Here is a 14,582-nt window from a genome sequence, read left to right on the forward strand (position 1 = left end):
ACGACTGTGATGAACAATATCATAGCTGACAGAGCTGTCAACAGCATTTTGGGCAAACAGGGGCTGACTTAAAAGGAAAAGTTGGAGAATGAGAAGTCCCTAGGGGGCTTTGGAAAGCTCCCATATATTCCTGGAAATGAAGAAGGCCCCACACATGTGCAGGGTTGTGTGCAATCCCAGGAAAGATCAGAGAAGGCCCTGATCTCTCACCTCTGACTGACCTTGAGGCTCTGAGGAAGCAGGAACTGAGAGTAAAGGCAGAACTGTAAACTCCAGAGCACCGAAGACATAGTGATCACATGTAAGACCAGACAAGAGCTAGGAGATTTACTGGTTCAAGGCGATTTACTGGTTCAAGGCATTGAAGGAAACCTCTGTCAAATCGTTAGTTGACAACTAAGATAACTGAGCAGAGACTTTAGTGACTACACATGACAAAGAACATAGACTTCAGAAAACTAGTTCAAGGAAGTCACTAAACAAACAAATAGTAATAAAACCACCACCACTAAACAGCCACAACAACAAATCCTGGAAAGGGTAGCAATCCGATCCCCAGAGCTGTCACATTATATTATTTAAAATATCCAGTTTTTAACAAAAAAAAATAAGATATGCAAAGAAACAGGAAGGTACGGCCTACTCACAGACACACTAAAAGAGCAGTAACTGAAATAGGTCCTCAAGGAAGCCTGAACTTTGGACTTATTAGACAAAGACTTTACATGAGCTATTATAAATATGTTCAAATAATATCTAAGAACAAAAGGCAACCACATCTAAAAATAAAGTATGATAACAACGTTTCATCAAATACAGAATATCAATAAAGAAAGATTAAATATAAAAAAGAACTACATAGATGTTCTGGAGTTGAAAAGTACAATAATGGAAATGAAAAATTCACCAGAGGGGCTCAACAGCATAACTGGGCTTGCAAAATAAAAAAACAGCAAATTTGAAGAGAGGTAAAGTGAGATTATCTAACCCAAGAAACACAAAGAGAAAAGAATGCAGACATTTGAACAGAGTCTCCAAGACCTGTGGAACACCATCATGAGTACCAGCACAGGTATAGTGGGATTCCCAGAGGAGAGAAAGGGACAGAAGGAATATCTGCAGAAATAATGGACAAAAACTTCCCAAACTTGATGAAAAACATTCATCTACAAATCCAAAAAGCTCAACAACCTGAAGTAGGATAAACTCAGAGATCCACACCTAAATACATCATAGTCAAACTACTGAAAACCAAAGACAAAGAGAGAATTCTGAGAGCAGCAAGAGAAAACTGAGGCATCTCATGAAAGGATTCCCAATAAGAACAACAGTTTATATCTCACCGGAAGCCATGGAAGCCAGAAGGCAGTGAGAGGACATAGTCAAAGTGCTAAAAGAAAAAGACTCTCAACCAAGAATTCTATGCACAGCAAAACTATCCTTCAAAACCTGAAGAATAAGATATTCTCAGATAAACAAAAACTTAGAAAAAATGTCACTAGCAGACCTGCCCAATAAGATATATTAAAGAGAGTTCTTCTGGTTGAAATGATAGGACACTAGACAGTAACTTGAATCCACATGAAGAAATAAAGAGGACCACTAAAAGTAACTACATAGGTAAATTCGAAAGACAATACAAACTTATTTTTTCTTGTAACCCTTTTCTTCTCATTGTGATATAAAAGTCAACGGCATAAAACAATAATTATAAAACTGTGTTGATGAGATTATAATGTATAAAGATATAATCCATATGATAATATGGATAACAGTTTATGATATATTTAGATCATTTGTTGTGAAAGAAATTGCCAGTTGATGTTACAAATCATTTAGCATGAAATATGTTTATGCGTTTTAACTTTTGGATCCTAATTATGTTTGAAAACATAACATTTCCTGAAACTTAAACTTTACTCTCCTGGATATTTTTAACTTTTTATTCAAACAATTTCAAACATAAACAAAAACATATACATGGATATATTTATAGTGAAATATATAGTTTTATAATACTATATTATCCACAAAAAAATTATTTACTATAATGCAAGCCTCAGTAGGCTTTTTTGAGTTCATCTCACCCAAAATTTAAGCTTCTTCGAGCATTTGACGTTACACTTATTCTATCTGTTGACGGACTTGGAATCACATGACGTCCTGGGGACATCTTCTTTACTTCCCATGCCAATGAAGTTGGTCTGCCAATTCAAGACATACAGCAGATTAACAGAGAAAAGGGGTGGCAGGGGGAGGGGTAATCTAATCTTTTCTCTTGGTTGTTAGTGCATGAAAACATAAGCAGGTCACAATTTTTCTCTAGTGCATTGTTTACCAGAAAGTTACCATATTACCAGTAAGTAATCCCAGATGATGCATGGTCCAGGATTTTCCACCCACTACAGCATAGCAACATAACTGTAATTATCTAAAAAAGGGCTCTGGTGTTACAAAGACAGGATATAAACTATTTATATTTTAAAAACTTCCATATATCCAGCTAAAAACACATTAAAAAGACAATGGTACTAATTCTCGCTGCTTGTGTCTAATATCCTTGGAGAGCTAAGTGTGTAGAACTGAGATCAAGGCAGAAATACAGTGGTGAGGGTTTAAATGTAGAATACACAGGAAAATATGAAGTCTTCATCCTCTACCTCTTAATCACCGGTGAGAGTGACATCATAGACATTTCACTGCTCTTTGCTATAAAAGCTAACTATTCCTCCTTCCTCACTGGCCCAACAACCAATCAGTTGATAGGATGCACAATCTCTACTAAAACGTTTTTTCCGAAGCAACATCTTCTTTATCCTTATGCCCTCAATCAGACCTCCATAACTCCCCAAATCTCCTTGCCTCTTACTCTCCATTTAATCTAGTGATTGTGATTTTTTTTCTCATTAAAAAGTGAAATTTATTGTTAGAAAACAAGAAAATTCAGATAGATGATTATCCAAATAAAGGCTAAAGCTTTTGATAATTTATTGCTAAATCGCCTTTCAGAAAGGTTGTAACAAATTACACTTCCACCAGATGAAAAATGCCCATTTTACTTTAACCTTGCCAACAGTTGGTATCTTGTCTTAAAATTTTCGTTGGCTTGTGAAAGAGACAGCATTGCTTGCAAAGTCTAAAATATTTACTATGTGGCACTTTACAGAAAAAGTCTGCTGACTCCTGTGCTAGAGTTTCAGTCTTTGATGAGTTCTTTTTCCTACAAGGATTTCAATAAAGATGTTTAGTTGACATAATTCAAAAAGAGTCATGTACCAAAATGTTTATTGCAGCTCTATTTACAATAGCCAGGACATGGAAGCAAACTAAGTGTCCATCATCGGATGAATGGATAAAGAAGATGTGGCACATATATACAATAGAATATTACTCAGCCATAAAAAGAAACGAAATGGAGTTATTTGTAGTGAGGTGGATGGAGTTAGAGTCTGTCATACAGAGTGAAGTAAGTCAGAAAGAGAAACACAAATACAGTATGCTAACACATATATATGGAATCTAAGGAAAAAAAAAAAAAAAGGTCATGAAGAACCTAGTGGCAAGACAGGAATAAAGACACAGACCTACTAGAGAACGGACTTGAGGATATGGGGAGGGGGAAGGGTAAGCTGTGACAAAGTGAGAGAGTGGCATGGACATATATACACTACCAAACGTGAAACAGATAGCTAGTGGGAAGCAACCACATAGCACAGGGAGGTCAGCTCTGTGCTTTGTGACCACCTAGAGGGGTGGGATAGGGAGGGTGGGAGGGAGGGAGATGCAAGAGGGAAGAGATATGGGAACATATTAATATGTATAACTGATTCACTTTGTTATAAAGCAGAAACTAACACACCATTGTAAAGCAATTATACTCCAATAAAGATGTTAAAAAGAAAAATGTTTAGTTGAAAAAAAAATTCACTGGCAAAATGGTATTTGCTTTTGTTTTTTAAATTATAATACATTTACTATCATTACAAGTGAGGCTGAACTTTTTCACCAGTCATTTATATTTCATCTTTTGGGATTTGTACATTGGTATCTACTGCCCATTTTATCCACTGGGATTTGCATCATTTTCTAATTGATTTGCAATCATTTACTACTACTACTATTATTATTACTATTATGGCTACAAATCTTGTCACATAGATGACATAACTATTTCACTTGTAATTTTTTTTTTTATGTAGAAAGGCATATTTTCTTCCTGTTAAATCAAGCCTATAGATATTTTGCTTTGTGCTTTCTGCCTTTGTCTTACAAAGTCCTTCCCCACAATAAAAATATATAAATATTTATCTATATTTTCTTTTCTAAGTATATACAACTTCAGTTTTTACATTTACATTTCAAGTCTGGGTGAGATAAATTTTGATGCATGATTTGAGGAATGAAAGATGGATAATGCCATCTACAGGAAATTTAAGGTTGCTTTCTATATCTGGGAGCTGCCTCAGGAGGCAAAAAGGAGAAATGTTGATAAGTGCTTACGTTAAAAGAGTTGCCTCAGGGCTTCCCTGGTGGCACAGTCGTTAAGAATCCACCTGCCAATGTGGGGGACACGTGTTCGAGCCCTGGTCCAGGAAGATCCCACATGCTGTGGAGCAAAGAAGCACCACAACTACTGAGCCTGCGCTCCAGAACCCACAAGCCACAACTACTGAAGCCCGCGTGCCGCAACTACTAAAGCCCGCGCGGCTAGAGCCTGTGCTCTGCAACAAGAGAAGCCGCCGCAGTGAGAAGCCCGCGCACCGCAATGAAGAGTAGCCCACGCTCGCCGCAACTAGAGAAAGCCTGCACACAGCAACGAAGACCCAACGCAGCCATAAATAAATAAATAAATAAATAAAATAGTTGCCTCAGGTATATTTTTGTAGGACATGAATAGCTGTTGGACTTGGCCTCACAAGCTTTCGCAATATAATCTTCAACATAGCCACTGTTAGCTTGGAGTTTGCAAGCAAGAAAATTAAAAAATCTAGTTAGCTTTTTTAATGCACTAATGGTTATATTACAGACCCTTTTTGGTTATAAGGAATAGAAACTCCATCAAGTTAAATAAAAAAGAAAAAATTAATAAAGACTTATCGTAAGGATATAAACTGTAAAATGTCAAGGACATCCTCAAGGTGGCTCATGATTACGGCTGGAAGAGGCAGGCTTTAAAGCAACACTCTTAAACGCTCAAAGACCACATGATTTCTCTCATTTCTGCCTCTCTCTGTACATCTATTCCATTTTCTTTGAAATTGCTTTCCTCTGCTTATCTTTACAAGGGCAATATAGTCACCAATCACAAATCAGTGTGATGATCTCTTAACTTGGTTCAACCCAGTGAAGGAATGTACCCCCCACCCCTGCCCAATCTAATCACCTATTACCAAGGGGTAAAGACGAAAACTGCTTGTTACAAAGACAACTAGGCTTGACCCACCCAGGGACAGAGTAAAAAATTTTCATTGTGAGAAAAAAATATTAAAAGGATCAACATATCATGGCTTTCTTGAATTTGGTTTCCTGGGAATCAAGACTTCCTTGATTTGTCTCTTGGGATTCCTTTACTCTCTTGATTTCCCCCTGGGACTGATACATTAGGATGGGATAAAAGATACATTCTCTACAGGATGGTTCCACTCACTGAGACTGAACCAAGGTTAAATCCAAGGGAAAGAGGCAGCCTAGGCCTGTTTTCTCTGGGTAAAAAGGCATCATTGTAGCTCCATGTGAACTGACCCATTTCACAAGGGCTCTGGTTTCACTTTTAAGTCTAAACGAAATAGTAAATTGTTCTTTTGCCTTTGCACATAACCAAAATGATACTAAATCCAGTTGGATTACCTATCTCTGGAATATCTCTCAACTCTCCCTAGTGCCTTTACTCTAGTCTGAGTAGCCATCATCTATAAACTATACTGATGAACCTCAACCTTCCCACACTACAGCCAGAAAGATCTTTTAAAAACACAAGCCTGGTAGGTGGTTTCCTTACTTAAGAAATTTTATGGCTCAAAATAAAGTCTAAGGTTTTTATCATGTCTACAGAGTCCTACATAATCTGGTCTCACTCTACCTCTCTAGGCTCCTCTCATGCCACTTTTCCCCTGCTCTCTTCACTCCAGCCCTGCTAAACTCTAAATTCTTGACTACACTGTGCTTTCTTCCACCTCCAGGATATCATATACCATCACCTCTACCTGGGATTACACTTTTCTTCTCTCCTTGTCAAGCTAACTGCTTCTTGATATTTCTGCCTCACTTAAATGTAACCTCCTCCTCCTTGGGGAAGCCCTCCTGGACTTAACAAACTGCATGATGGTGCGTTTTCTTATACTCCCAAAGTATACTACATTTCTTTTGGATGACACTTTGTACACTGCTAAGTGTTTCCTGTCAATGCACTGTGCACTTCATGAGGGCGGGGACTATGTCTGTTTTCTTCACCACAATAGTCCCAGAGCCTGAAACACAGCACTCAGATGTTGTGTGCTGATCCAAATGAAGGTTTCTAAAATATCTCTAATCTCTCATTATTCCCCTAATCTCATCAATTTTCGTCACTGCCTACTATATTAAGAAGAAATACTATACCTTGCCCTACATTGCTGTCACTTCACACACTCTGCACTTCTATAGCTATCTTTATTCCCTTCATCTGAAAGGCCAACCACTTTGTTAAAATCCATCACTTTCTTTAAACACTTCTGTATTCTCCATGAAATCTTTCCTGATCTATCCCCCAAAAGAAATAAGACCCTGTCTTTCACTGAACATCTATAATAGTTTTTCATAGTAGTAAGTTCTATTTTATTCGACCCTTAGACTGAAAATTCATGAAAGGAGTAAATGTATCATATTAGGCAATTAAATTTCTGTACCAGATAAAAGTGCATTGTACTAGTAGGTACCCGATAAATACTTGTTACTGAACTTGAGAAAAGCAGCTCCCAACTTTAAGATTTTTACAAGTTTCAAATTAAGCTGAGATCAAGTTCACTGTCAATTTTAATAAATGTTTTTGAATCTGCTGTCTGCTATAAATATAAAGACCAGAATTCATTACCTGCTTTGAGCATCTGTCTTCTCTAGCTTTTCCTGAAGTTGAATCCAGTCAATCAATGCTTTGAAATCTCTTACATAGTTATCCAGCATCATTAACACCTCCTAATTCAAAACAAACAACAAACATTATATTCCATTCTGAAACTAAAGAGTTTCAAGAAAAAATTTGAGAGTAAAGGACTTAGGAATTAATATTTTTTACACTATATATACTCCTCATTGAGGAAGCAGCAAAACCTACTGATATTTTTTTGAGGGGGGGTTGTTTTATTTTCATTCTCACTCTTTGCTAAGAAATTAGGGGAAGCTGACAGTCTAAAGACCAAGAAATGGTATTGATATTCCTTCTCAAGACTTTCTCAACTGACCATTCTTTTAACCTTTTTTTATTGTTAAATTTAATACACAGAAAAGTGTACAAAACATAAATGTACACATGAAAAGATGCTCAACATCACTAATTATTAGAGAAATGCAAATCAAAACTACCATGAGGTACCACCTCACACCGGTCAGAATGTCCAACATTACAAATTCTACAAACAATAAATGCTGGAGAGGGTGTGGAGAAAAGGGAACCCTCCTGCACTGTTGGTGGGAATGTAAATTGATACAGCCACTATGGAGAACAGTATGGAGGTTCCTTAAAAAACTAAAAATGAGCTACCATATGACCCAGCAATCCCACTCCTAGGCATATATCCAGAAAAAAACGTAATTCGAAAGGATGCATGCACCCTGATGTTCACTGCAGCACTATTTACAATAGCCAGGACATGGAAGCAACCTAAATGGCCATCAACAGAGGAATGAATAAAGAAGATGTGGTACATATATACAATGGAATATTACTCAGCCATAAAGAGGAACAAAAAAATGCCATTTGCAGAGACGTGGATGGACCTAGAGATTGTCATACAGAATGAAGTAAGTCAGAAAGAGAAAAATATTGTATATTAATGCATATATGTGGAATCTAGGAAAATGGTAGAGATGAACTTATTTGCAAAGCAGAAATAGAGTCACAGATGTAAAGAACAAACCTATGGTTACCAAGGGGGGAAGGAGGGGTGGAATGAATTGGGAGATTGGGACTGACATATATACACTACTATGTATAAAATAGATAAATAATGAGAAACTACTGTATAGCACAGGGAACTCTACTCAATGCTCTGTGGTGACCTAAATGGGAAGGAAATATAAAAAAGAGTGGATATATGTATATGTATGACTGATTCATTTTGCTGTACAGCAAGAAACTAACACAACATTGTAAAGCAACTATACTCCAATAAAAATTTTAAAAAAACAAACATAAATGTACAGATAAATTATTTCAAAGCAAGGACCCATGCAACCACCACCCAGGACAAAAAATTTATTAATATCAGTCTCTAAAAGTTCCCTGATGTCCCTCTCCGAATCACTATTCCATCCCTGTTCCAAAGTAACCACTGCTTTGACTTCTAATAGTTTAATTTTGCCTGATTTTGAAATTCACATCAATGAACACATAGAGTATGTATCACTTTGTGGCTTCTTTTGTACATTTACCACATTCATTCATATTGCAGAGTGTACCTGCGATTCATTTACTGACACTGTCCAAGGTCACTACTAAACAGTATTCTAATGTATTAATATTGGGTTAGCCAAAAAGTTCGTTCAGTTTTTTCCATAAGATGGCTCTAGTAGCACTTAGCTGTCTTTAACTTCATTCAAAACAATTTTGTTAGACTGTATGTGACAGCTGTCATATCAGTGTGCATTTAAAAAAACACATCAAAACTGGTGAATTTTTGTGTAGCCATTTCAATACTGAAGATGGAAGAAAAAAAGTAACATTTTCCGCATTTTATGCTTTATTATTTTAAGAAAGGCAAAAACGCAACTGAAACACAAAAAAAGATCTCTGCTGTGTATGGAGAAGTTGGCTGATGAAACGTGTCAAAAGTGGTTTGCGAAGTTTCGTGCTAGAGATTTCTCACTGGATGATGCTCCACGGTCGGGTAGACCAGTTGAAGTTGATAGCAATCAAATCGAGACATTCATTGAGAACAATCAGTTATACCACGTGGGAGATAGCCAACATACTCAAAATATCCAAATCTAGTGCCAAAAATCATTTACAGCACCTTGGTTATGTTAATCGCTTTGATGTTTGGGTTCCACATAACTTAAGCAAAAAAAACCTTCTTGAGCATATTTCCACATGCGATTCTCTACTTAAATGTAATGAAAACATTCCGTTTTTAAAACAGATGAAAAGTGGATACTGTACAATAATGTGGAACGGAAGAGATCATGGGACAAGTGAAATGAACCACCACCAACCACACCAAAGGCTGGTCTTCCACCAAAGAAGGTGATGTTGTGTACATGGTGGAATTAGAAGGGAGTCCCCTATTATCCTCCTTCCGGAAAACCAAACAATTAATTCCAACAAGTACTGCTCCCAATTAGACCAACTGAAAGCAGCACTCAACGAAAAGTGTCCAGAATTAGTCAACAGAAAACACGTAATCTTCCATCAGGATAATGCAAGACTGCATGTTTCTTTGATGACCAGGTAAAAACTGTTACAGCTTGTCTGGGAAGTTCTGATTCATCCACCATATTCACCAGGCATTGCAACTTCAGATTTCCATTTATTTTGTCTTTACAAAATTCTCTTAATGGAAAAAATTTCAATTCCCTAGAAGACTGTAAAAGGCACCTGGAACAGCTCTTTGTTCAAAAAGATAAAAATAGTTTTGGGAAGATGGAATTATGAAGTTGCCTGAAAAATGGCAGAAGGTAGTGGAACAAAAGGGTGAATACGTTTTTCAATAAAGTTCTTGGTGAAAATGAAAACTGTGTCTTTTATTTTTACTTAAAAACTGAAGATGGGACTTCCCTGGTGGTCCAGTGGTTAAGACATCGCCTTCTAATGCAGGGGGTGCAGGTTCACTCCCTGATCAGGGAGCTAAGATCCCACATGCCTTGAAGCCAAAAAACCAAAACATAAAAACAGAAGCAATATTGTAACAAATTCAATATAGACTTTAAAAATGGTCCACATGCAAAAAAATCTTTAAAAAAACCCCCAAAACCGAAGGCACTTTTTAGCCAACCCCAAATTTATTGATCCAGTTTATTGGTTGGTATTCACTTTAATATTTATTTATCCAATATTTACCCAATCTAATGTTGATGAAGATTTAAGTGATTTCCAAATTTGGGATATTACAAATTATATGCTGTTATTCATGTACATGTCCTATGCATATGTTTATATATTTCTGTTGAGTGTATGACCAAGAGTGTAATTGCAGAGTCACAGAGTATGTGTTCCACTTTATTTTTTTAAGTTTATTTTATTTATTTTTGGCTGCATCGTGTCTTAGTTGCAGCACGCGGGATCTTCATCGAGGCATGCGGGATTTTTCATTGCAGCACACGGGCTTCTCTCTAGTTGTGGCATGTGGGTTTCCTCTTCTCTGGTTGTGGCACGCAGGCTCCAGGGCGCATAGGCTCTGTAGCTGTGTCGTGCGGGTTTCAGAGTGCGTGGGCTCTGTAGTTTGTGGCACACAGGCTTTCTAGTTGAGGTGTGTGAGCAAAGCAGTTGTGGCACATAGGCTTAGCTGCCCCGCGGCATGTGGGATCTTAGTTCCCTGACCAGGGAATGAACCTGCGTCCCCTGCATTGTAAGGCGGATTCTTTACCACTGGACCACCAGGGAAGTCCCAATGTTCCACTTTAGTATATAATACCAAATTGTTTTCCAAAGTGGTACCCACTCCCACCAGCAGTCTATGTGAACTCTACCTGCTGCACACCCTCACCTACACTTGGCATTGGCCATTTGGGGTCTTCTTTGTTTTTAACCTGAGCCATTCTGGTTGACGGGGGTGTGATGGTTTCATTTTGGTTTTAGTATGTATTTCTCTGATTACTAATGATTCTCAGCACTTTTTCATATGCTTACTTGGCCATCCTCTTTTTGTGAAGTGCCTATTCAAGACACTTCCCATTTTTCTAGAGTGTCAACTGTCTTTCTCTTTTTGATGTGTAGAAGTTCTTCACATTTTTTGGATATGTGTCTTTTGTTGATTATATGTGCAGCACATATATACTTGCCTTTTCACCCTCCTAATGCAATGGAATTTTTGATCAACAGAAATTCCTAATTTAAGGTAGTCTCATTTATGAGCCTTTCACCTAAAGACTGATGCTATTTGTATCATCTTTAAGCAATCTTTTCCTACCACAAGGTCAGGAAGATATTCTCCAAAATTACCTTTTTAAAGCATGGGTCTATTTCTAGAATCTCTCCTCTGTTACACTGGTCTGTTTATCTATTCTTATACCAGTACCAAACTATCGTACATTGCTACAGCTCTGAAGTAAATCTCAAAACTCAGTAAATTCTCCAACTGTATCTTTGACTTCAAAGTTGTCTAGGCTAATTCCAGCCTTTTGCATTTCCATATAGATTTTAGAATCAGTGTGTCAATTTCTCAGGAGAAAAAAATTAGAATTTTCATTGCATTTGCATTGATTCTATAGATTACCTGGAGGAAAACCGACATTTTTATAACATTGTTTTTCTAGTCTATGAACAGATCTATAGCTCCATATATTTATCTTACTCAATGTGTCTCAGTAACATATTATACTTTTCTGTGTAGAGGACTTACATATCTTTTGTTAGATTTAACCCTAAGAATAAATGGTAGTTGTTTTAAATTTTTTCTTTTTGAGTTACTGTTGATTTTTGTATTTTGAACTTGTATCCAGCAAATTTAACTCACTCAATACTTCTAATAGCTAACCTTTAGATTCTTCTGGACTTCGTAAATATATATATATATATATATATACACATACATACATATATATATAATCTGTGAATAATGACATATCTATTTTTCTCCCTAAGCCTTATACCTTTTATGTCTTATTCTTGTATTCCTATGCTGGGTAAAATCTTAAGTACAAGGTTGAATAGAAATAAGGTTAGCAGCCTTTCTGTCTCATTCACAATTGCAGAAGGAAAGCTCTCAACATTTCACCATTAAGTATGGTGTTTACTCTAGAATTTTGGAAGATTCCTTATTATCAGTAAGGATGTTCCCTGTTATTCCCAGTTTGCTAGTTTTATCATGAATGGGTGTTGAATTTCATCAAATATTTTTCCTAAATCTACTGAGACAATATGATTTTTCATCTTCATCTAATTTGGTAAATAACATTAATTTCATATTCAAATGTTAAAGGAACACTGCAGGACTGGAAGGAATCTGACTTGATTGTGATGTAGTGTCCAATTTTCAAATAAACAGATTCGATACATCGTTATATGGTTTAGGGCTTGTGCACTAAACTTGTGCACTCCATACTCCAGAGTGGCCTGTATTTTCCTTTCTCATAAGTGCTTTCGTTATCAAAGTTATGCTGGAAAGAATTCTCTATTTTTCTAGGTTCTAGAAGAATTTGCATAATACTGGCATTTCTTCCTCAATTTTAAAAATTGAGATATAATTCACACACCATAAAATTCACCATTTTGAATTATACAATTCAGAGTTGTGCAACATACATGCAAAGAGTTGTGCAACTACCTAATTCCAGAACATTTTCATCACCCTCAAAAGAAACCATTAGCAGTCACTCCCTTTGCTCCCCTCTCTCCAAGCTTGGAAACCACTAATCAACTTTCTGTCTCTATGGATTGGCCTGTTCCGGACATTTCATATAAACAGCATCATATAATATGTGGTCTTTTGAGGCTGGCTTCTTTTACTTAGTACAATGTTTTCAAGGTTTTTCCACCGGCTAGCATGTATCTGTATTTCATTCCTTTTTATAACTAAATAATTGCATGAATAAACACACTTGCTTATTCACTTGTCAGTTCATGGATATTCAGGTTGTTTCCACTTTTTGCCTAGTATGAATAATGCTGCTATGTACATTCATGTACAAGTTTTTATGTGAACACATGCTTCAAATTCTCTTGGGTGTACAACTGGAAGTGGATTTACAGGGCCATATAGTAACTCTAAGTTTAACATTTAATATTAACTACCAAACTTTTTTCCACAACAGCTGTACCATTTTACATTGTTATCAGCAATATGAAAGGGTTCTATATTCTTCATATTCTTGCCCAGATTTCCTATTTTCTGACTTCTTGATTCTAGTCAACGTAAAGAGGTTAAAGTGGTATTATTGTTGTTATTAGAAATTCCCTGATGACTAAAAATGTTGAGCATGTATTCATGTGCTTATTGGACATTTCTATGTCTTCTTTGGAGAAATGTTTATTCAAATTCTTTTTTTTAAACATATTTGTGGGAATATAATTGCTTTACAATGTGTTAGCTTCTGCTTTATAACAAAGTGAATCAGCTATACATATACATATATCCCCATATCTCCTTCCCTCTTGCATCTCCCTCCCACCCTCACTAATCCACCCCTCTAGGTGGTCACAAAGCACTGAGCTGATCTCCCTGTGCTATGCGGCTACTTCCCACTAGCTATCTATTTTACACTTGGTAGTATATATAAGTCCATGCCACTCTCTGACTTCGACCCAGCTTACACTTCCCCTTCCCCATGTCCTCAAGTCCATTCTCTACGTCTGAGCCTTTACTCCTGTCCTGCCCCGAGGTTCTTCATAACCATTTTTTTTTAGATTCCATATATATGTGTTAGCATATGGTATTTGTTTTTCTCTTTCTAACTTACTTCACTCTGTATGACAGTCTCTAGGTCCATCCACCTCACTACAAATAACTCAATTTCGTTTCTTTTTATGGTTGAGTAATATTTCATTGTATATAAGTGCCACATCTTCTTTATCCATTCATCTGTCGATGGACACTTAGGTTGCTTCCAAGTCCTGGCTATTGTAAATAGAGCTGCAATGAACACTGTGGTACATGACTCTTTTTGAATTATGGTTTTCTCAGGGTATATGCCCAGTAGTGCGATTGCTGGGTCGTATGGTAGTTCTATTTTTAGCTTTTTAAGGAACCTCCATACTGTCCTCCATAGTGGCTGTATCAGTTTACATTCCCACCAACAGTGCAAGAGGGTTCCCTTTTCTCCACACCCTCTCCAGCATTTACTGCTTGTAGATTTTTTGATGATGGCCATTCTGACTGGTGTGAGGTGATATCTCATTGTAGTTTACATTTGCATCTCTCTAATGATTAGCGATGTTGAGAATCCTTTCATCTGTTGACAATCTGTATATCTTCTTTGGAGAAATGTCTATTTAGGTCTTCTGGCCATTTTTGGATTGGGTTGTTTGTTTTTTTGATATTGAGCTACATGAGCTGCTTGTAAAATTTGGAGATTAATCCTTTGAGAGTTGCTTCATTTGCAAATATTTTCTCTGATTCTGAGGACTGCCTTTTCATCCTGTTTATGTTTTCCTTTGCTGTGCTAAAGCTTTTAAGTTTCATGAGGTCCCATTTGTTTATTTTTTTTTACTTTCCAATTCTCTAGGAGGTGGGTCA

The 14,582-nt window shown here is 36.8% G+C and overlaps 1 protein-coding gene across 3 annotated transcripts in view; it reads right to left on the reverse strand.

Annotated features, from left to right (window-relative positions):
* SCAPER (S-phase cyclin A associated protein in the ER) overlaps positions 1–14,582 on the reverse strand; it is a 485,805-nt gene that overhangs the window by 361,767 nt on the left and 109,456 nt on the right. For all 3 annotated transcript variants that reach the window (XM_059912693.1, XM_059912690.1, XM_059912691.1), the window contains 2 exons: positions 7,070–7,170; positions 2,088–2,204 (listed from right to left, as the gene is read on the reverse strand). In XM_059912693.1, the coding sequence (XP_059768676.1) occupies positions 2,088–2,204; positions 7,070–7,170 (218 nt within the window). The remainder of the gene's footprint in view (positions 1–2,087; positions 2,205–7,069; positions 7,171–14,582) is intronic.

Source organism: Balaenoptera ricei, chromosome 2 (assembly GCF_028023285.1).
Source record: "Balaenoptera ricei isolate mBalRic1 chromosome 2, mBalRic1.hap2, whole genome shotgun sequence".
In the NCBI taxonomy this organism is placed as follows: domain Eukaryota; kingdom Metazoa; phylum Chordata; class Mammalia; order Artiodactyla; family Balaenopteridae; genus Balaenoptera; species Balaenoptera ricei.